Source organism: Sander vitreus, chromosome 9, assembly GCF_031162955.1.
Source record: "Sander vitreus isolate 19-12246 chromosome 9, sanVit1, whole genome shotgun sequence".
Taxonomy (NCBI): Eukaryota; Metazoa; Chordata; class Actinopteri; order Perciformes; family Percidae; genus Sander; species Sander vitreus.
The window spans coordinates 4,807,830-4,832,032 of NC_135863.1; the positions used below are offsets into that span (position 1 = coordinate 4,807,830).

At 40.5% G+C, this 24,203-nt stretch overlaps 1 protein-coding gene across 3 annotated transcripts in view; it reads left to right on the plus strand.

The window, feature by feature from the left end:
• The first annotated feature begins 2,158 nt into the window (after window positions 1-2,158).
• The window catches only part of fnbp1l (formin binding protein 1-like), a 53,571-nt gene continuing 31,526 nt past the window's right edge, over window positions 2,159-24,203 (plus strand). The window contains exon 1 of one of the 3 annotated variants that reach the window (XM_078258403.1): window positions 2,159-2,316. In XM_078258403.1, coding sequence (XP_078114529.1) covers window positions 2,293-2,316 — 24 coding nt within the window. In that variant the 5' untranslated portion in view covers window positions 2,159-2,292. The remainder of the gene's footprint in view (window positions 2,317-24,203) is intronic. The other 2 variants (XM_078258402.1, XM_078258404.1) reach the window with 2 other exon arrangements.

The following is a 24,203-nucleotide window of genomic DNA, read 5'->3' on the forward strand; positions in this document are numbered from 1 at the left end:
TCAAGAATCGTAAATATAAAACTGATTGTATGAAAAATGTACAATAAAAAATATGAAATTGTATTTTAAAAAATTCAGATTTTAAAATGAAAACAGCTGTACAGTGTACAAAGAGGATGGAATGTGAAAATACACTTTATCTATCTATCTATCTATCTATCTATCTATCTATCTATCTATCTATCTATCTAACTAACTAAAGCTGTATTAACACATCTTGGCCGCTAGATGGAACTGCTCATTAAGCAATTAATGAACAGGGGTTCTATATAGACTGTAAATATTAACAGTCTATGGCAGGGACCTTCAACAGGGGGTCCGGGACCCCTAGGGGGTCCTCAGAGTCAATGAAGGGGGGCCTCCAAATGATTGTTGATTTTTGAAAGTTTTTTCAAATAATCCAACATATTATTAGCAAATATAAATCCTCACTGAAGATAGGCTTACTGGCCTATTGGTAAAGTATAGTCACTAAGGTAGCCATCCAAAGATACAGTTAATCCTAAAGATTCCACTGTGCCACATGTATGTTTTAAAATGAAAACATGATTTATAAAATCATGGCAACAATTATAAGGCTATTTAAATAGCTTAGTATTCTATGCAAAAAGTGGTATGTATAAAGGCTTTAGGCTGCCCTATATACATTTTTATAGGCCCAGTTTAATATGCTACTTCATTTTATACAATATATGTAGTAGGGGGTCCCTGCTCCATCTCTCTTTCAGTTAAGGGGTCCTTGGCTTAAAAAACGTTGAAGACCCCTGGTCTATAGGGTTCTGTTTAAAGATGAAATACATCCCTTCCCATAAATGTCAGTTTTAGTGCTTTTTCACGAGGTGAATTTGATTGAAATAAACAATGTGTTTTAAAATTAATATATTTGCATCAGAAGGAGATATTTGGAAACGTTCTGTGCATGCCACAGAACTAAATTGAGAGTAGGCTCTTACATTTTTACAGTTGATGTATTGCTCCCTAACTTCAATGACAAAACTAATGATTGAAAAGTTGAATTGAAAAAAATGGAATGATGAAAAGTAATGATTGCTGAATTATTACTGTAAGTCTAGGTCTTGCATAATTTGTTATAAATATTGTAGTAACATACCATAGACCCCCCCCCCCCCATAGACAAACCTTTTAACCCTTGTGTTGTCGTCCCTTCAACCTTGAAAAAAACACTTTTTTCTGACATTGTTGACGCCATTTTTTCACAATTTGTTTTTGCTTTTTCCAACGTTTTAAATTTTTTTATTTTTCTTCTACACATTATTTCTACGTGCCATATTTTCTGATATAAAACAAAAATTTAAAACGGGTCAATTTGACCCGAGGTCAACACAAGGGTACTACTGGACATGTAGCTATTTTTTTCTTTTTTTAGCCTTGAGATTGAATTTTTATTGTTAAATTTCAAAAGTCTTCTTCGCACATTTATTCGTTTATTAAAGAATCAGAATACTTAATGGATCCCCTCAGGGAAATATTTATTTGCAGTTGCTCACAGTCAAATTCAGGTAAAAGTACAGAGTGAATTTAAGTAGCAGCAGTGAATATTCAAAATATATTGTACATGTAACTGATAAATTATTGCACCAAGGCTAATTATTGTACAATTGTCCAAGAATGTTGAGATGTGATGTGGAAATACGAGTCCAGTTTTGACACTCTAAGCGTGTAACACTCAGAGGGAGCCAGGAATTATATAGAACCTAGTAAGATTGTTTAATATCATCAATACTTTGACCTTTATGATTTTTACACTATAGTTGGAAGGTGAACTTTGTTTGGTAAACTTTGTCTTGAAATTGGGCCAAGAGAAAACACAATGACAAAATAATATCAAAATAAAATGCATTAAACTCGATGAAACAATCGATTCAATCAAATAATAGCATAGCCTATACTCTAGACTCTGGTTCCTTTGCATTTATTTGCCTCGGCCTACTGAATGAATCAATAAAACCACATAACGTTAGCCTAATTATTTACAGAAAGCACATAGTTTTTGCTCTGTTATTTACCTGTTGTTGGTCCTTCTTAGGTCTAAAACCGCTTGGCTGACCCAACAATAACCCTATTTTTGGAGCCACTGTGGTCCAGGGCCCCTGGTTTGGGCGGCCCTGCTGATTCAGACGGATAGAGAGCAGCAGGAGGAGAAGAAGAAGGAGGAGGAGGAGTGTGTTTGTCAGCAGACACTGAAGAACCGGAGTCCCAGCGGCAGTTTAGGAGAGTCTGAGCGGGGAAATCTGTGTCTAATACGGGAGAACTCAGAAGGGGGAATCCGCGATGAGTTGGGGAACGGAGCTCTGGGTATGTTTAAATGTGTTTATGATTTACTGCTTGGCTGGTTTGCGTTGTGTTTCTGGCCCGGTCAACACACCGACTGTTGGGAACCCGAGTGGAAGAAAGGTGCCGTGTTACCTTTTTAGCTTTGTGTGAAAAGGCGAGCGGCTACGCTAGCTGGCCGGCTGTTGCTGCGGCGAGGCTAAAAGCTAAAGCTAGCTAATCTGCGGTGCACCTTAACGGCTGTGACAGCGGCGGAACAATAGGCAAGACTGCAGACACACGGCACGACTGCCGGGGCGGGGGTCATACTGCCTCCTCCGCCCGGTTACTTATCAACGTAAATAATATCTGAGTTGCTAAATTCCTGATGTTGTTTGACTGGCAAGTTACGAAGTTGTATCTTGAGGTTTTTTGGAGTGTCACACCCTGTTTCATAGAGAAGCTGGAAGGGATTCCCGGCCGGTAGCAGGGTGGAGAATCCGGGTAGAGACCACAGTCCTGTTCCTACTTAAAAATATCCGTCCCTTCACAGCCGTTGGTTTCACTGACTGATTGGCATAGCATGGCTCTTTGTGGCATGTTATCCCATCTTTTGTCTTAACTTCCATGTGATTAGAAGGGGACACATGAATCAGCCGACACAATTCACCTCCCAACGTCTGCCCTGTCTTTCTAGCAATTGCAACTCAACGAGTAGCTACAAGTCAGTCATATAGCTAAAATATTATCACTTAAATCACTCAATCATGAGCTACTGCTGCTCTTTGTCAAGTACAGTAGAGATCAGTGAGTGAATATGTCCTTTTACATCGTCCATGCCCTCAAATTTGATATTATGATGTGGTGTAATTGTTTGTTGCACTATGGAGTTAATTTATTAACCATTTGTTTGAATACGAGTCATAGCTAACATACTGTATTTTTTGGGGTGTTGGCCATCACAAGCTGCTGTAACCAGAGAGGCAACCAGCAGCTGTGTGTGTGTGTGTGTGTGTGTGTGTGTGTGTGTGGGAGGGGGGGGGTACTTCACCCTCCCTGAGATGATACTCCTCCAGCTGACCTCAGTGGTTATCTGCAGTTTAATATAAGCTAATTTCTGGCTTGCTCAGTCCTCAAATGTAACATGCTGCTACAGACAAAGAGATAACTGTTTGCTTGTCTGTGATGAAGTGTTGTGAAATATTGTACACATGGACACAGATGTGATTTATTTTTTAAATCTCCCATTCATGTTATCCATTTAGTTTTTCTTCCTCCCTCACTCTTGGTTTTTCAGTACCAAGTATGGCGAAGATGTAATCAGCTGTGTCAGTTTGTGTTCCCAGCTAGACAGATGGAGAGGCTGGCAACATGGCTTTAAGACTGGAAAGGGAAATGTAAACATTTTTGAGCCTGTTTCTAAAGGCGTGAATGTGTTTTCAGCCAATTTCTTTAACAGGAAAACACGAGATAACACTTGTGTTTCTAGATGTTGCTACCATTTGATTCAGTTGCATAAACATATAAGATGTAAGAATAATCATACCAAGAAAACTATTTAAACTGGTCCTCTGTAGGGTGTAACTTATTATTTTCATTATGAATTCACCTGTTTGTGATTTGTCCAGTAATCAATCATTTACAACTATAACATTTCCAAAAACTGTGAAAATGGCCATCACAAGAGATTCATGCTTTGTTCAACACATTAATAAATTGATTAATCGTTTCAGCAGTCCTTAGTATTACTAAGTGTGTGCAGAACTAAACTTAGCACAAAAAGTAAGGACATTTGTGTTTGGTAGATTATTTCTCTGTGGTAACAATGCTTTTTGGCAATAAATCTTATACCGTTGGAAAGCCTGTTTAGTTCCCTTTCAAATGGTTTGTAAGGAACGTGCATTTGTGGCAGAGTATGTGGGTTGCGCCCATGAAAAATTTGCGAAATCTTCTCTGCCAATGCCAAACAGCTTATTTTGCTGTTGCTATTGACACTTGTTTTGAGCTTCTGGTACCCCCAGGTGCTGCCAATCAGGTGCCTGATTGGCACCTGATGAGGGCGGGGTTCATCAGAGACTACCTCCAGAATGTGGGAGTGGAGAGGATGAAATGGCCTGCCAGCAGTCCTGACCTCAACCCCGTTGAACACTTGTGGGATCAGCTTGGGCGTGCTGTTCGTGCCAGAGTGACCAACACAACCACGTTGGCTGACTTGCGACAAATGCTGGTTGAAGAATGGGATGCCATCCCACAGCAGTGTGACCAGGCTGGTGACCAGCATGAGGAGGAGGTGCCAGGCTGTTGTGGCTGTGTATGGTTCTTCCAAACGCTACTGAGGCTCCTGTTTGTGAAATGAATAAATTGTTCAATTGTCAATATGTCTTGTTTCTTCAAACTTCAATCATCCAATCCACCAAACGAGTCAATGGCAGAATAAGCTGTTTCGCATTGGTAGAGAAGATTTGGCAAATTTTTCATGGGCGCAACCCACATACTCAGCTCTGCTGCTCATCCCACAAATGCATGTTCTTTACAAATGGGGCACCATTTGAAAGGGAACTAAACAGGCTTTCCAACCGTATAAAATGTATTGCCAAAAAGCATTGTTACCACAGAGAAATAATCTAGTAAACACAAATTTCCTTACTTTTGGTGCTAAATTTATGTATAAAATATTTGTAATCTTTACACTTTTTTGGGTTGGGATTTACATACTAGAGTGCGGATCGGGCCACATTTTTTCTGTCCGAGCCCGGCCCACGTCCGACAGAGCAGTAACTGAACCCGACCCGAACCCGACAGGCATTAAGATATTTATGTCCGAGCCCGACAGTTAAAATCTCTTTTTTTTTTTCTCATACTAATATACGTTTGTTTGTGTGGAAAGCAGTTATTAAGTAACTGTTGACATTCGGAAATGTCAACAGATGAGCGCATCAGCGCACATGGGGCAACAAGCGCACGTTAACACAGGCGCGCACCTACATAATAAGCTTTTTTAAAATGTAATATATAATATAAGATAATGCTTTATCGCGCTGATGTGACCGAGCCCGACCCGAACATCATTTCTAAATATCTGTCCGAACCCGGCCCGGCCTGTCGGGTACCGTCGGGTCCCAACGGGCTCGGTTCGGGTATCCAAACTTTATTACATACATCCAGCCATATGTCAATATGTCGTTTAGTTGTAAAGCTCAATATCACATAAGGCTACAATTTCTTAAAAGCAGAACACCTTGGGAGGAAAAAATTCAAGATTGCAAGAAAATTTAAACAATTCACAGAAAGAAGAGATATAGAAGAAATACAAAATAGCATAGTTGGGTTCAAATTCAACAGTAGGATTTTAAAACTAATGTACATTCACCACTAAGGTCCCAATGAAATAAGTCCAAGATATGACTTTAGTGAAAGTAACTCAAATTCAAAGTGTTAAATCGCTTTACTCTCTCATTAAACCTGTTTCAGTTCATCTCTGCGTCGTCGTTCCATTAGTGCTAAAGCAAAGCAAAACACATAAAGATCTGCTGAGCGGGGACCCTTGCTGACGGGCCGTCATAATCCCCTCAATCCATTGATGAGATTAATGCGTTGGCCGTCTGATGTCAGATTACACATGATTGACTGCCTGATGTCAGATTAAGGATTATTGTCCCTGCGATGGGATGTAAAACTGTTGATTGGCTGTTGCGTTTTACAGATGACCGACGATGTAATGTCAGACACTATACATTATTGTCTGGCTAATTTCATTAGGTAGTAGGCGCTTGGCTGTCGGATCTCAAATGAAACATGATTGGCTGTCCAATAGAAGTTGGCAGATTACGGTTGTCGGCCAAACACCACACACATGTATGATTATGATGGCTGCATTGAGTCAGCCATCATTAATTTGAATGTCTTCAGATTGTTTGTTTTATTGGACCAACAGTCCAAAATTCAAAGAGATTTGATTCACTGTCATTTTAAGATAAAGAAAAGCAGCCAATCCCCACATTTGAGTAGCTTGAAGCAGCTAATCTTTGGCATTTTTTCAAATCAAATCATTACTCCAGATTTTCTGGTGATTTACTCCAACCTTTCTGGATTGAGACCCCTTAAAACCAAGCCTTGTCTACTGGCAAACCCTTAGTATTGCATATTACTACTGGCTGTGACCAAATTCAAACAAAAAAAGTCTAAAAAAAATCCCAATTTTGTGTAGCAGAAAATGTTTTTTCTTCCTTTTTCCTATCCTCTTGATCATCTTGTGAGCCCTCAGATTTTTCTTGTGAGGTGTGTCCCAACCCCTAGGTTGGTATTTTTTATTTTTATTTTTACAAACGGCATTATATGAATAAAAAGCATCAAGCAGCACTCAAGTAAAGGCAGCATTAGTATGTTCAATGAAGCCCGGTGCCTTTGCTTTGCGTTCTGGCTCTAACCCAGGTCTTTGAGACATTACAAAGCAAGCGAGGAACATCCTATTACGGCACTGGCTTCCTGCCCTCCGAGAAACACACACACACACACACACACACACACACACACACACACACACACACACACAGAGATAAAGTAGGAAGTGTTGGTCTGAATTAAAGCTCTGTGTGCGTTCAGTGTGTGTGCTTAGTGCCAGGATGCTGCCATGCTGTGCTCTGGTCTGTCTGGTTGAGGTGAGCCATGGGCCAGCAGAGCGGAGCAGCCAAGTCTGACTAAAGGACAAGAGGCTGACAGGCAGTCGTCTCTACTGATCGGCCAACCTGAATGGCAAGGATAAGGGGATAAAGGATGGGAAGGTAGAGGAAAGAGGGCAGGCTTTAAACGACTGGCTAGACTCTTGATTTTACTTTGAAGAATGTCAGCCGATAAATAGAGAGGGAACTTAAAAACCAATTGTGGAAACTCAGATTCAGAGCAGTGAGCAGGTTGTTACCGTCTTGCATAGCAAGGGGTCACAAGAGTTTGCTTTTCTTTCCTTCATGCGTTGTGTGGATTTTGAAAAGGCTTATTACTGCGTTCCCCCAGGTGTCCTATGGGAGGTGTTGTTGGAGAATGGGTTACCGGGGTTATGTGTGAATCATTTGATACTTGGAGCAAGATGATTGCTTGTAATTTTGGCATCAGGTGGCCATCTGACTCAGATAAGGGTGCTCAATATCCCCACTCCTATATGTGATATTTATAGACCGTAGCCTACAGTATATCAGCGTCTTACTGACTGTAGGGTTGCATCTCTGCATTTCACATGCCTTGCTTTATGATAGAGATGTTCAGTGCTCCGATACTGCCTAAAACGCTGGTGTCGGGAAGTACTGGAGTTTATGCACCGATCCGATACCACGTAATAAAGCCCTGAAGAAAATCTACGTTAAAGTAGTTTATTTATGTTCTTTTTCCGTTATAACTGACTGTCAAACTGCATAATAAAAGAACGTTCTGTGGCGTTCATGTTTCACAAAGAGTTTAACCTGAGCCAGACCGATAACAAAGATAGAAATAATATCACATTCATACAGGGATAGTAGTATACAGCTGTTAAAACATAATAAAATATATGACACACTGCTATCGGATCGGTACTCGGTATCGGCCGATAAGCAAGTTCAGGTATCGGAATCGGTATCGGGAAGCAAAAAATGGTATTGGGCTATCTCTACTTTATGAGACTATCAGGATGAGGATTGGGCAATATATTGTATATTAAAGATATACTGTAATTGCAGTGATTTTTGAATACCAAAGTGATCATTCATGTGCGTTCTGTGTGTTTAAGTTTCCTGAATCCTGGATCAGTTACAGTGGTCTCGCAATCAATCCTTGTAGTGCTTGTATGATTAATTAATTAGTGAATCAAAAGAACATGAACTGACATCAATTGGAATAATTGATTAATAGTTCAAGTAATTTATCAGGCAAAAATGTCAAACATTCACTGGTTTCAGATTCCTAAATGTGAGAATTTGTGGTTTTTCTCAATTTGTTTGTTTAAAACTGTAAATGTTTTTGGACAGTTAGTCAGACAAAACAAGCAATTTGACAATGCCCCCTTGAGCTCTGTAAGTGGACTTAATTCGCTTTATTTCTGATGTTTGAATTATTAAACAGCTAATCGAATAGAGCATGGAAGTTCAATCTTTGGCGTTGGATCTGAAAGCCTCTTAAAAATTTGGCCATCCACATGACTCCTGGTTGGTGACTTTGACACCCTCCCATTTGATGCTGTTAGAGATTTTGTTCTGATGTTGTCTTCTTCCGGTGTGTATTCAGTCTGTACCCAGTGTTCTCCTTACCATTAACTAGTTTTGATTATTGATAACGTATGTCCTTGACTTCAGAGTATGAAAGGGTTAGCGTTAGGGCTGGGTACAGAATTTTATACTTTTTAGGCACTGACGAATTGCCTCTAAAGTATCGAAAAATGCAATTTCAATACCTAAGGAGTAAACCTCACCAGCGTCAGTGAGCCAATAAGCCCGCAGCATGCTTCTACCAAGATCTAATAATGTCTGTGATTGGCTGTCTAACGTTACACATCGTAGAGGCAGGCAGGAAAAACTCTACGTTACACAGAGACAGAACTCAAGCAGTAGGAGCTGAAAAAAAGATTTGTGCCGTAATGTGAGATGTTGCTATTTCTTTTTGTTTTATAAAATTGGTTAAAAAAAATCACATAGGAATCGTTGTCGAAGTCACGGCATTGGTATCGGTATTGAATACTTTTGAACGATACCCATCCCTGTTTGCCGTTTTATGTGGCTCCTTGAGCCACCATTTGTTGTCCTCCTTCTCGTTGGCTTATGGATCTGTGGCAGTGAAAGCTCTGATGAGAGGGTTCCTGTTGTTTAGTAGGGCAGTGGCCTGGTTCTTAGCAGGACACAGCGGGTGTGAATGAAGTCATGTTGAAGCGGAGGGCACTGGCCTGGACACGACAAGCTGTTATGTCCAGTCTAGCCAAGCTCTTCAACTCTGTGTGTGGGTGGGGGTGTGTGTGTGTAGGTGTAAGTAAGAGAACATGTTGTTTTCAGTCCTTGATGTGTGACAATGATTGTGCCCTGATTACTTTGTGTGTGTGAGGGCTGATATCTTTCTTAATTAACAAAATTGTGCTAACGCACATCTCCAGGAGACAGGGAGGAAGATGAGGATAGAGAAGGTGGAAGGAGGTGTGAGAGAAGAATGGCAGGAGAAGAAAGCTCATAAAAAGGATGTTTGAGAGGAGAGAAGGGAAGGTTAGGAGGAGGAGGTGCATTGATGAAGGCCCATGCACTGAGAGACCAGACAAGTTTACAGACATAAAGGATTAGATTAAACATTAATGATCCCAGTGGAGAATTGGCTGCTGCAACAGTAACAGGATACATCTAGAATGATTGGACTGTCAGTCAGAGCAGAATTATGTTCTACGCTGTATAAACAGATCTAAACATTAACAGTAGGTGCAAAATGTCAGCAGAAGCTACTGTACCAACCTCAGTTTCCGTTGTCTAGTAATAACTGGTGATTGACCGGGAAAAAAATGATTTAATGATTAATTTTTTTTAGTATTTTTTTATCGTCATCGCAATATCAACTTGCGCAATATACACATTGCAAAAGGCTGCGACATATCGCAATAGACACTCAGAGATTTTTTTGTGTGAGTTGAAAGAAAATATCAGCCGAAAATTCTTTAAGTGGTGCCTTTTATATTCAATTCAATGTTCAGTTTGTTTAATGAAATGTTGGAAATTACTTCCTTTATTTGTTTTAAATTCAACAAGCGATTTGTTGTAATTAGCAGAATACTAAGAGCAGCAGAACTGAACACTTTCATATCCGTTTATATAGCACAAGTAATATCGTTATCGCGATATTCAACGTCATCGCATATCACGTTTTCCTCGTATCGTGCAGCCCTAGTTAAAATAGGCTACAGTGATTTTCATATCTTTCGATCTATTAAAACAATGAACAATCACGTTTGAAATAAAAACATTTTTTTTTTAAAAATGGCTCGCACTGAATGAAAGCAGGAGTAGACTACCGTAGATATACAAACTACAAACGGCGACAAGCAAGCGGGAAAGTTAAGCCCAAGCCATGGCGAAACAGGGATATAGAGAACCAAGGTTGTAACCTTGGTTCTCTGAGTGAAGAGACTCTCTCCACTATACATATGGAATAAGTAACCGTGTAACTGTTAGTTATACAGGAGAGAAGCCAGTCATTTGAGTTTATGGCAAGACCTTTCAGTGCTCGGTTTTCATTTTGTGACTTTCGTTTGAGTAAAGGTCTATTTTTCCAGTCTTATTTCTTCATTGAAGTTTTCAGTAAAATAGTGTTAAAATCTCGTCTCGGTCTTGTGAACCCAATCTCGTGTCTCGTCTCGTCTCGTGAGCTGGGTCTCTCGTCACACCCGTAGTAGTAGTAGTAGTAGTAGTAGTAGTACAGAAGCAGAGCCTTAGAAATGACACTCTTTCTCTCAATTAGTAATCAATCTATAATTTTGTTTTGGCGAGTAATTGTAGTCCAGGGGTGTGTGTGTTTTAAAAAGTTTCTACGTAACGGTGAGATGCATAAATTCTCAAGAATTTAATCCGAATCTGATGAATGGTGTTGGCAGTATCACTGGATGACATACAGTATGGACAAACAAAGGAAGGCCGTGACAAATGAGGCAATTAACTACCAAAAGGAAGATATCAATTCTAGAATTACCAATCCATAGTCTTGTGAATTGAATTATTTCATTCTGTGGGACTAGTACTACACACACACACACACACACACACACACACACACACACACACACACACACACACACACACACACACACACACACACACAGAGTTGCTGCCTTCTTCCTCTTTTGTTGTTGTTGTTGGACTCTGTCCCCAGTGCTTCTCTCCTCTCCCTCCCTCCCTCTCTTCCTGCCTCTCATCCTCCCATCACTCCCGTCCTCCCTCTGGATGCAGTCACAGCTGTATCCACCCAGCCAGCTGTTTGGCAGTCATGCTCTTCCTGGATTCAGACACCATCACACCTGTACGCCTGTCAGACCGATGCAGTGACCCTGGATAAACCTGTTTTCTGTCAATCTAAATGGGTCACTGTGTGTTGTATGACCTGGCTTTGTGACCCTCCTCACAATCAGGGCTTATTGTTGGTATCATACTGCTTTTTGTGTCTTAAACTCTAGGAATACTATATAGCCTCATATTGTCAAATTGTGTCACTCACTTCCCAAAGTGGAGTGAATGAAGCCTTGCCTGTTCTTAGATATTTGACTGTTGCATGTATTTTGAACTTTTGATTCATTGTTTCCTAATACCAGTCATAAAGATACATTATTATCATTGTTGACAGTTTCTATCTATTGTTGCAACATTTTCAATTTCTTTCCGGGAAGTACACACTGAATCACCAGAGACAGAAACAGTTCCAGACGGCTCAGATTCAGGACTTGTCTATATGCAGGGCTTTGGTCAGAGTTGCAGCTGCAGTCACTGTTTGCTATCTTCCAGGAGTCAGTCTGTCTGTCAACTCTCTATTAGTCAGTTACTTTATTAGCCAGCGGATAAAAATGCAGGCTTTAAGGACACATGGAAAATTGGAGGATGTTGGGAATTTTTCTGGTGAATTTTCCCTAGATTTCCAACCCAGTCATTACACTAAGCTTCTGCTGGATGGCTATCTGCTGTCAATCCTAGGCCTGTTTGTGTTACATGCTCACAGACAGTAGTAAAGACTTTATGCTGATGGCGTTCTTGTTTGTTTGCCCTGTTTATTAACACCCACTAGTTTGAAAGAGTTTAAAAATATTTATAGGAAGAGGGTTGGGCAGTATACAATATATTGTTTATTTGCCATACTGTTTATACTATGGTATAAACTAGAGATGTTCCGATCGGGAAGTACTGGAGTTTATGCACCGATCCGATACCACGTAATAAAGCCCTAAAGAAAATCTACATTAAAGTAGTTTTATTTATGTTCTTTTTCCATTTATAACTGACTGTCAAACTGGGTAATAAAAGAAAGTTCTGGGGCGTATATTCTTTGTGTTTGTTCATGTTTCACAAAGAGTTTAACCTGAGCCAGACCGACAACAAAGATAGTAGTATACAGCTGTTAAAACATAATAACATATATGACACACTGGTATCGGATCGGTACTCGGTATCGGCCGATACGCAAGTTCAGGTATCGGAATCTGTATCGGGTTCATCAGTGTTTCCATAATATTTACTAGATCACAATACACAATATCATAATATGAAGTTCCATTCCATATGAAATAACCAGAGACTATGGAAATTACGTATACCATGATAGAGGTTTTTATTGCACGCCCCTACAGAGAAACCACATTCTTAGTTTGAATTGAGTAAAAACATATCCAGCCACAAGGATTTCTGTAGATGATTTATAAGGTTAAGTTTATTTGGGTTTTATAAGTTTTTACAGAAAAAATGCTTCATTTTAAAAATGGAGACCATATATAATGTCCCTAAACATTCTCTAATTCTAGCTGTTCTCATGTGAATATTCACAGCTTTTGTTTTTCTCAAGTTAAAGTCAATTGAATTGGGTTTAGGTTATGTACTGTTTGTTGGAGAAAACAAGCACTTTGATGACACCGCCTTGGGCTTAAGGAAACTGATTTATATATATATATATATATATAGAGATATCACATATCACCTCCTATACTGTAGCATCCCCTTTTTGCTCCCCTGGCTAATTTCTGTTGACTGAAACAGCATCGAGACAAATGTTTTTGTCACAGCTGTGGACCCTGTGGTAAACCTGCAACAACTTGTCCAGTTGGTGACGTAGGAGCGAGATGTCCTCCAGCTGATGTCCTTTAGTGGCTGTGTACTAAACACATCAGCTGACTGCCAAACCTGCCCACCTCAGCTGCACAGATGCTATCTGCTCTATGGACAGACATGATACCAAATTACTTAGTGACATCCAGGCTCAAAGACAAACCCCTGCAGAGAGATGACATAAAGAGGCCTACTCAAAACAAAGCTTTCATTGTGCAGCACAGTGTCCTGTAATTGTTGATTCAGTTCCATGTTTAGTGATCTGGTTCTCTGTTGCTACAGTCCCATTACTTCCCTTGGCTACCAATGTTAGCGCATGGAGACTAAATCAAGCACGAATGAACGAGTCAAGCACCTTTTTGTTCCCCGTTTGTGTGTGTTCACGTAAGTAACGACCAGCGGCCATGTGACAATAAACCGTTGGCTCTTCCTTATCCTGCTGTGGAGTCAATAATTGCACCTCTGCCTTCCTCTCCATCCTTACGCTAGCACTCTTCATCATTCTCTTCATCCCCCTCAACAAACCCTGCCTCTTTTCCCTCGGGATCAGGCAGAATTCTCCAGAACTTTTATATAAGGGTTTCCCACAGGCCAAGATAGAAGTGTGTTTAAATGTTTTAATGTCACAGACCCTTAAATAGACTTTTGTGATGTGAAACTGCTGTTTGAAAAGGTTTTCTCCCACATATGGGATGATGTTTTTGTATGAGTTAAACTGGACATAATAGTGGTTATTTTTGCATTTATTTGATTACTGGTTTATAAAGTAAGTAAATAAAACCTTATTTCTAAAAGGCTTTTCACAGACATAAGCCACACAGTGCCTTACAGGGCATCTAACTATAAATTGAGGAATCTCTGTGCATGCGTGCGTCTCCTGCATGCACAGTACAGCAGCAGGGGCAGGGAGTTGCTGCATCCCTAAAAGGCTCATTGATTGCGGTTCACCGGCTGTCTTGCCAAAAAGTGGTCATCTGCCAAAAACTGATTGCTGTCTACTTACAAATGATGAAATGAATTGGACACAAACACATGGTAGATGGACGCCCTCCCTCCCTCCCTCCCTCCCTCCCCCGCCCGGACAACATCGCTACGCGCCAGTAGCGGCTTCTCCAGCAGGCTGAGCCAGGCTCCCTGCTCCCCCCGCCCGGGCTACATCGCTACCTGGATGTGTGACGGCTAGCCGGAAAAAGGGGACATGCCGAATCTCTAGATGAGTCGCAGCCGAACCACGTCTGATTTGAACTGCGCGTATAGTGGGATTGGGCATCGAGAACCGATTCCTACTTGGAATCGTTTCAAAAATTATGATTCCAGTAGAATCGTTTCTTCATTGGAATCGTTTCGAGGATTTGGCCTCGGGGGAGACCCAGGACTAGGTGGAGGGATTATATCTCCAACCTGGCCTGGGAACGCCTCGGGATCCCCCAGTCGGAGCTGGTTAATGTGGCCCGGGAAAGGGAAGTTTGGGGTCCCCTGCTGGAGCTGCTACCCCCGCGACCCGACCCCGGATAAGCGGACGAAGATGGATGGATGGATGGATGGATGGTTTCAAATCCGATCATCGCTTTCCAATTTAACATGTGCAAGTTTTGATTTACGAAGTGGCCAGGCGCTCTAGTGTGGCTTTACTTTACATTGAAAAAACCCTGTGAAACTGCAACCCACCATTGAATCAAAATAAAACTTTCCTCTTATTTGTGAAAATAGGCACGTGACCCGTTTCAACTCCACCCCTCAAAGAATCGGAATCGAAGAATTGGAATCAGAATTGTTAAAATCCAAACGATGCCCAACCCTAGCTTATAGGTAGATAAAGTTGTGGGGGAAAAAATACTGGGAAACAGGCACCCACTCCAAACGGGCACTGCACTAGTAACACAAAATACAATACACAAATCATGGAAGATAAATAATCATCTGTGCACGTTTAAAAAGATCAAAACTAAGAACACAATACATAGTGAGAACATGATACACATTTAAAATTACACAATATATAAAAATACAGTAAAGTGCAGACCAGGTGCTTACAGATCAACCAAATGCCTGTCTTTATCTGATTTATTTTTTATTTAATCCACAGAAACAGCTGACAATAAGGGTGGAGGCAGAGCCTTCCGTAGTTTAGGAGCTATGGGCTCCAAAGCTCGATCACTACAGGTCTTAAGGCGCGTGGAACAGAGAGTTAATTTAACATATTAGACCTTAGAGAGCGGGCTGACGAATATAGAAGAAGTAGCTCAGCCACACATGCAGGAGCCTGACCGTGCGATGCTCTGTACGTAAGAGTGAGCATTTTAAACTGTTAACTTAAATACATAATTGTGAAAAATGCCCATCACAATTTCCCAAAGACATCTTCAAAATCTTTTTCTTTTTGACACAAGACCCAAATCAAAAGATGTTCAGTTGACAAACCTAAGACAAAAGCACCAAATTCTGTGGCAGCTAAAACCAGCCTTTTTGCTTTATAGATGACGATGAAGCAATTTATCAAAAAAAGATTGTTGATAAATTTGCTCAGCAACTCAGCAATCGTTTGACTAATAGTTCTTCTAGCACTAGCTCAGGTGACCCATCAAAACACATACATGAAAACTAGAATTCTTTCAAGTCTCCCGTGACTGCAGCTGCATATCAATCCCACATGGGGTCCTGACCCCAAAGGTCAATATTTGTCTTTGTACTATGGCCTTCCAGGAACCATCTTTAAAGGTTCTTGTAGGTCCCAACCCCCCCTTGTGCTCATGTAACAGTTGGCATTGTGTACAAGCGATAGAAAAGCAGTTTTACGACGCTGCCTTATCGGACAGCAGAATCTATTTGTGGTGCATTTTTTTTGCTGTTGTGGTTGATGCAAAGTGTATGTATAGGGAAACACTGGCTTTTGGCAGGAATTTACCACAGTGCACACAGCATAAATACAGACATGTACAAAAGGAAGTCTATACATGGGATAAGTGTAACTAGGACAGCTCCACCCCCTCTCCTTTCACTCACCTCCCATCTTTCCTTTCTCTGTCTCCCTCCCTCCCTGACATACAGCCTGTTTGCATACAAGCAACAATGTTAATTCTAGCACCATAGGACTTTTCCCAGGCTGTTTATTTGGCCGATGAAGTTTCAAAGCCCAATAAAACTGCTACGTGCTGCTCATTTATGCACGTGCCCACACACACACACACACACACACACACACACACACACACACACACACACACACACACACACACACACACACACACACACACACACACGTGCTAGCTGCTCAGCATGGAGGGTTTCTGGTTACCTTGGAAACCTGTGCATAAAGTACACAGTGTACCCCTCCCCCCTGGTTACCGCGGGTACCTCAGACCATAATATGTCAGGTAGTCAGAGTGCAGAATAAAGGATGTTACCACACTGAACAGCAGGCCAACTCTGAGCAGGTTGGTTGCCCCTGTTGTTTATCAGAAACGATGATCAGAAAGATATTTGCCTTTTTTTTTTTTTTATAAATAGAAAAGAGATGGGAATGTAAAGGATTTGTTATCTTTTTCTTTGAGTAGGTGGAAACATTTTAATTTGTTTTCCTGACAACCTGAGACTTGTTTTGGCTCCAGTTTTTGAATTGGCCAACTATAAACTGCGAGAGACTTGAGGGAGGAAATCTTTCCCAATGTGACGACAACAATAGTCTCAAACAAGCTTCAGATTTCTACAGTCTCTTGTGAACTCATTTAAACCCACTTTGTGACCCACTATTGTCTCCCAAAGCGGTCTTTAACAAAACCCTACTTTGTGTTTTTCTAGTCCAGACTTGCCATTGTTCATTTAATCCCTCTTAATGTTTGCAAATTGTTACCCAGGAGTACGCAACAGAAACACTGTAACAAATGATAGGTCCATGCTCGTGGCTGAAGAAGCGCTGCAGAGATGTACTGTAGCAGTAATGCTAGTTAAGGTAGTAGCATTAGCTAGAAAATGTCATAATTTTTTTTCAGGCCTCAATAGGTGAACAGTTTAACAGTTTTGGATCCAACAGTGACCCACTAGAAAGGTACTAAATGGCCCATTTAACCCAGTCCCACACAGTCCTATCTCAAACACTGTAAGACCACAGTAGCTCAGCTGTTAACAGGAGCGTAGTAGTTGTACTACACCCAAGTTCTCACCTCCTATCATATACATGTCATATGATTTGGAGTTAATGGTTAACCCACATGAGACACATTCACAGCAAGTCCTTTGGGAAAAATTAAACGAAGACCGTGCAGAAGATTCTCTGTCAGCATGTCACATGATAAGGTCAGACATGCTCAGTTATTCCCTGCAGGAAGTACAAGGGCATTTCTACATTCTACATTCTACATGCTTGTTTATAGCGTGGTAAAGACTTATCTGAGGAGATGTTTCCACTGAATGCAGGCAGTTTTTGAGTTAATGCAAGCTATTTAAATGGAATTTCTGTTGGATATAAGGGAACGTTGTAGGGAACATTCCGTTCCACGAGATAAAGGGACATATTTGATGGATTTTTTTCCAATTAACACACACATTTAAAAATTTAGATGAAAGATTTAGAGTAGACTAGATAGTGTGTTAACTAAAACGTCAAAGGAATAGTTTGACATTATGGGGCGCTTATTTGCTATCTTGCAGAGAGTTAGATTGATAACACTCATACAGTATGTTGGTTAAATATAAGGCTACAGCCAGTTAGCTTAGCTTAGCATAAAGTGTAGGCATAGGGAGAAACAGCTAGCCTGCCTACCAGCACCTCTATTTACATATAATATCTAGTTTGTTTAGCCCAGACAACTTGTCCTTTAATACTTCACTTTTTTGTATGTAGCCGTTTCCCCATTTTCAGCTCTGCATCAGTCAAGTTGTTGTATTTCTCTGCGTGTTTAGTATTGTAGTGGTGATTCAAATTCTAATCCTTTAACACAGCGATCTGTTCTCCGCAAACTAAGCACACGGCTTTACCTTTGACTTCAGAATAAAATACTTAGAAGTCCATGTTTGGTTAAAAACTCGGCACTCTGTATCGACCTTTCTTTCTTTCCCCATGAGCTGACATTTTTGAGGGATAACGGTTCATTCACATCCATTAGAGGTGTGCAAAAAAAATCTATTCACATTCGTATCGCGATTCAAGCTCTACCGATTCAAAATCGATTCATAGAATTCCCAAATTTTTTTTTAAATTGTATGTCTACTGCAATCACATGGGAAAAGTAACTACGTTTACATACTGCGAATCGTTTTTGAATCGAAAATCGATTTTGAATCAAATCTTGAGCCTAAAAATCGACATTGAATCATGACATTCTCCGAATCGTGCACCCCTAAAGTCTATGCTAACGTCTCGTGAGCTCAGTTCGCGGCTCACGGACACAAGGGTCCGACACATTGCAGTTCTTCTTCTTTCTTTCTTCTTTTTAATTGCGACTTGCAACCAGAGAAAAAGAAGCTGCATATGTTCGCAAAAAAAAAAAAAAAAACAGTCGCCTTCAAAATAAAAGCAATGCAGTTGTATTCCATGCATGATGTACACTTACTTGTTTGATCGCTAACTTCCCATTGACCTCACGCGGGCCGGTAAGGGCCGCCCAAAGGGCCGTACAATGCCCAGGTCTGGTATGGAGTATACACAGTCACTTTACATATTTAAATTAATTAGTTTTACCTAACCCTTGCTGTTCCTCTGCTATTCATAATTTAAGCTGCAAGTAAATGATTTCAACATAACCTTGCTGAATGGACTAAAACTGATGTGATGTGTTCATTGCCTAAAAATAGTGCCAGCTGTCAGCACCCAAACCAAGTGTCATAGCCTACGGTCAACCGCACTAACCAGCATGCACACTGTGAGGAGAAGGTGTCAGGGTCAACACACACACACACTTACACACAGCTGGGAGCCAAAGATGCCAAACCTCGACTGGTATTAGGCACGTGAGTCAGGGGTAAGATAAAACAGGGATGCTGTGGCTTTTTTTCTAAGATGAATGAGCTGTGTGTGTGCATGCACGTATGCTCTGATGATACAGCTCAATGAATTGTTGAACAGATACAGTAACTGTCACATCCTGCCCTTTCATATTGGACCCACACAGGAAACGCTGTGGTTAATACTGTGGACAACCACTGAAACTGGTTGCAATTAAACCTGACTAGCTAGCCACAGACAGGAGTGTGTGTGTGTGTGTGTGTGTGTGTGTGTGTGTGTGTGTGTACTAGGACTAGATATCATAGCCAGTTACATTTTGGATTCATAATACCTGGATCTTCTCAGCTCTAATTCTTATCGCTCTCCTTGAAATTGTTTGTCTTTAGCAAAGAGCCCCGTCAAAAACCTTTTAGGCAGCAGATCCGTAATTTTTTTGTTGGGCCCGACGGTTGATTTCATTGGTAAAAATTGCAGACAGCAGATTATATCTTCTATCACTAACTAACATTAATTTAAGGTGAAAATGAAACTTAACGCTGTTGTCTGGTCATTGCAACTGTGGACCGTGTCATTTCGTAGTTCAAAAACACCAACAAAGTGGCGACTCTTTAGAAAAACGGTCTTTGGAGAATAGAGAATGTTCCAGGTCAATTTACGGAATTAATATCTATACTGTAGACTTATCAACTTATGGGTTCTGGTTCGGGACCCCCAGTATTTTAACCAAGTAGCTTGTAAGAAAATAAGGTGCGAAAGTAAGTGGGCTACATGATCCTTCACAGCCAACAAACTAGGATTATTTAAAACTTTAGTTGCCTGCAAGCTAAACTTAAGGGTTTGAAAGGATTCGAATGTAATACGTGTATCAATACTGGCTTCAAATTCAATAAAATTCTGTCAAACTGTAACCCTACGCATGCAACCGTCTTGCTATCAGCTTTAGTAGGGATGGCTCTGAGCCAACCTGAAGCAGTACCGTAAAACATCCACCACTGGCCTCAGCATTTCAACAGCTGTCCGCGCCCAGTGTTTATTCAACACAGTCTCAGGCTATTAAGGCTTTTAACTTAAAGGTGCTCTAAGCGATGTTGGGTGACGTCACTTTTTGTTGACGTTCAAAGTATTGGCAAACAAAACAGGAGGCTAGCTCGCCCCTCCCTCCTCCTCATCCCGGCCCCTCCCCTCCCTTCAGTGCTTCTGCGCGCTAACCCCCCCACCCCCCCCCCCAAATCCTTCTTGTCGGTTATTGGCTGGAACTCTGTTATGTTCCGTGGTGCAGGTTGGCACAGTTTGTTGTTGTTGTTGTTGTTTGTGGAGCCTGGGCTGTCTACAGAGACCGTGTTTTTTTTTTTTTTTTTTTTTTTTTTTTTTTTTTTACAGTGTGTTCAGGGGACAGGCAGCTAGCGGATAGTGAGGAGATGTTTGCTGTATGTGACAAAAAATGTTGTAGCCTAAAAAACGCGTGACATTGCTTAGAGCACCTTTTTAAATAGTTAGTCATAGTTGATGTTGACTTAATGTGGAAATATCTACAGATACTGTGACTGTATAGCCTCGTTGCTCCTGTATGAGCTGGAGTGAGACTGGCTGTTGATGGGTGCTGCTGCCATTATTTGTTTGAAGTTTTACAATAATGTCTCAAAACTGGAGAAATCTCGTCTATTACATCACTAGTCCTCCATAATGAGGCATAAGCAAATATACCATGGAATATTGATACTTTATATTGTATTGTGCCATAGTTTAAAAATTTTTATTATTGTGACAATTTTGGTAGGAAAAAAAAAGATTTATTTTACAAAAAAAAGAGCATTCACACACAATGCTGTCCAAAAGAACAGGGTTTCCTCTGTTTCACCACTTTAGATCAGGTGGTGAGCCAGGAAATCCGCTAGTCGACCTCAGTGTCAGAGGGTTGACCCCCACCCCCCATCCCCCCTCCCAGGTCAAGATCAGGGTTGAGACAAGAAGGGTCAGACTCAGGCTGAGGCAAGCTAATGGACTCTGATCAAAGTCCCTGTCTGACGTTTACAAAGTGAAGACACGAATGTTGGGACTATTCATCTTTTTTTTGTTGACATTGTTAAGATTACCGCAGTCAGTTGAAACCCATTACTGACAGTCCTTGTTAATCATGTGAACAACTAATGTTTAAATGGACAGAAACTACCACATGAAATGAGTTGCAGCATTTTTATAAAAAAAACAATAAAGGGGCAATTTTAGGGCTGCAGCTAATTAATATTTTCATCATCTGCCGATTAAATCATTTATTTAATTATTGAGAAATTATTTTATTTTCTCAATCAATTCATTGTTTAATCTTTACAATATCAGAAAAAAATTGTAAAAGAAACAAAGATAAAGATATTTAATTTACCACCATACAAGACAACAAGAGACATAAGAGAAAAAAAAGCAAATATTTACATCTGAGAAGCTGAATTCAGAGAATTTGTGGAGTTTTTGCTGGAGAAAATTACTAATTGATTATCATATATGTTGGCTGTTAATGTGCTGTTGATCATCTAATGGATTAATCGACTAATCGTTATAGCTCTAGTTAATTTTTAATGAAATTCTCGTTTACCACCCCTGGTTCAATTAGACATGGATGACTAGACAAACATAGTTGGGCGCTTCATCCAAGGACTCTTACTACTGGTATGTTAACTAGTTGTGTTTTGTTTATGTTCCAGTGGGTTGATGGTTGGTTGGCTCAGTCTTGGCACTATGTTTCTGCTGTTGGCCCTGTGAACTAAAAGATTCGGCTCACTTGTTTACCATGAACAACACAATATGATGATATGTTGCAGCTAAAAAGTGGCTATAACTTGGGAGGACTTGCAGCTCTCACATTTCACTGACTTGCAAATCAAGGTTAGATGACAAGGTTGACTTTGTGGATCATTTTGATCCCTTTGTCTATTTGGACAGACAGACAATTGCATTTTTCAGTTGGTGGAATTGTTGGATGGTTTAGATTAGACTGTTGGGGAATTGTTTTCTGTACAAGAAAGGGATGGAAAGACAAACCAAGTAGTGGTTCTCATGCGAAGCAGAGACAATAAACAGCATTACTTCTTGTCTCCTCTGAACTAATATGATTTGATGCCAACATTTTCCCTGAACATCACCATGATTCCACATATCAGCTGACATAAGAAGACGTGTTATGTTAACTGGCATGGAGCAAGCATGTGTTGGTAACATGGTTAAGTGTTGAAAATGGGTTGAATCCTGTGCTTGCCAGGACACGCTCATATTGGGGTTAGATTAATTTCTTTTGAGATATCCAATCATCTCTCTCTCACTTAACCAGTCTGTCAGGGTGTGTGTGAAACGGCAGCAAAGCACCACAATAGATGGTATCAGGTTGCAATTAAACCTGACTAGCTAGCCACAGATGGGAGTGGCTGTGTGTGTGTGTGTGTGTGTGTGTGTGTGTGTGTTCCACAGACGGGTAGTAAATGGTAACGGTCTCGAGTCAAACCCTCGGTTTTGGGAATGGGTGTCAGTGGACTAGGATTGCCTCACCAGTTATTTATGCTGTCTGCAAATCATTGAACGACTTAACATGCTTTTCATGCATAATTACTCGGAATAAAGGCCATAATGTCTTTAGCATGGGTAAATGTTGCCTCATGGGCCAGACACGTTGCAGGCGATGGCTGCTCCTTTCAATTAATCTCCATTGTAACAAATGTTAAGAGGTGAATCTTTCATGCAAAGCTACACACGGTGCGCAATTGTGTCTTGAATTTTATGCTGATGCACGTTTACATACATTTCTTGGCTTATGATGCAAGATAACACAATAGCTAATTCATAGACAGAGGTTATATCGGTGGATCAATGGGAAAAGCTGTTTCCAGAGTGCAATGCAAACTGTATGTCATGTCAATTACACTTTACAGGCAGCTTTCACTGTATTCTGTATTCTTGTATCTTTTTTACAGCAGTGCAGCAATGAAAATCTGACTTTGTCTCCAACTTTTTGTGGCACTATTTACAAGTGCTAAGCAAGCAATTTCACACGGAGAATCTTTATGATATTTCTCGCATCCAAGCCACGATTATCATATTTCCAGGGCAACAGTTGTCCACATCTGTGACAAGACACCCAATCTACTAAAGAGATTCCTCAATTGCCTTCATCAGTGGTTTCCAAATGTTTGCATGTCAAGGACCCCTAAACTGATGAACTTTCCACTTACCACTGGCCTACGTTGTGTTGTCCTCGGCAATGCGGGCTGCATGATTTGTCTGTTTTTGCGCCCCTGTACTACTGTGTGTCCTGCCCTTTAGAGACTGAAAATATTGTTTATACAGTGCTCTAATCTTACAGTGGGTCATTTCCCTTGATGAAGTTTGTTTCTGTTGTAGATATGAAGCAAAGTTGGTCTCCGTCTCAATTTGACATTAAAAAAGCTCCAAAATGTTTTCTGAAATTTGTCTGTCCAGTGAAAAGCTAGGATCTTATTGGTGATGTCACAGTTACCAGCAGCATGTCCACACTTTGATGTATATTTGTATTCTTTACTTTAATTCAGTACTGCCAAAACATGCTAGAAATCCAACCAAAATGACCTGATTTATTCAGCTAATTTCACACACAAAAAGATGTTCGAGAGGTTAAAGTGTAACTCTCGCCAAAATGCAACCTAGAGTCTTTTTGTGAATGTACCCGAGTCAAACTTTCGTTTAAAAGCATATTTAGGACGGAAACACCAGTTTTAAGATTTACCGTATTCTCGTTTTCGGTCAAATGGCCTTTTGAATGGGAGAGCTAGGGGCACTACTATGATCACACCAAAATCACTATTTTTAAAACACTTCGACACAACATGAAACTTTGCTCGAAGTATCGCCAGGGGCTCTACACCTTAACGAAAGCATTGAGAACATTGTTTGTGTACCCAGAGTTTACTAAAAAAGGTTTTGAACAACTCACGTTAGCAGTTGTTGTTTTACGCTATCCACCATCTTGTCAGTCAAAAAGTGTCCATCTCCGAATGCGAATGAACGGACTCCATAGGAGGAAATGTCATTCTTATATGAGGCTCCTTTTTCAACTACAAGGACAATATTGTGTTTCACTAACGACAAAACAATAAATTATCTGTGCATTTATATGGAACTAAGCTTTTGGAGCTTTCCATCTTTACTCTCCTCCCTGTTACGTTGCATTCGGA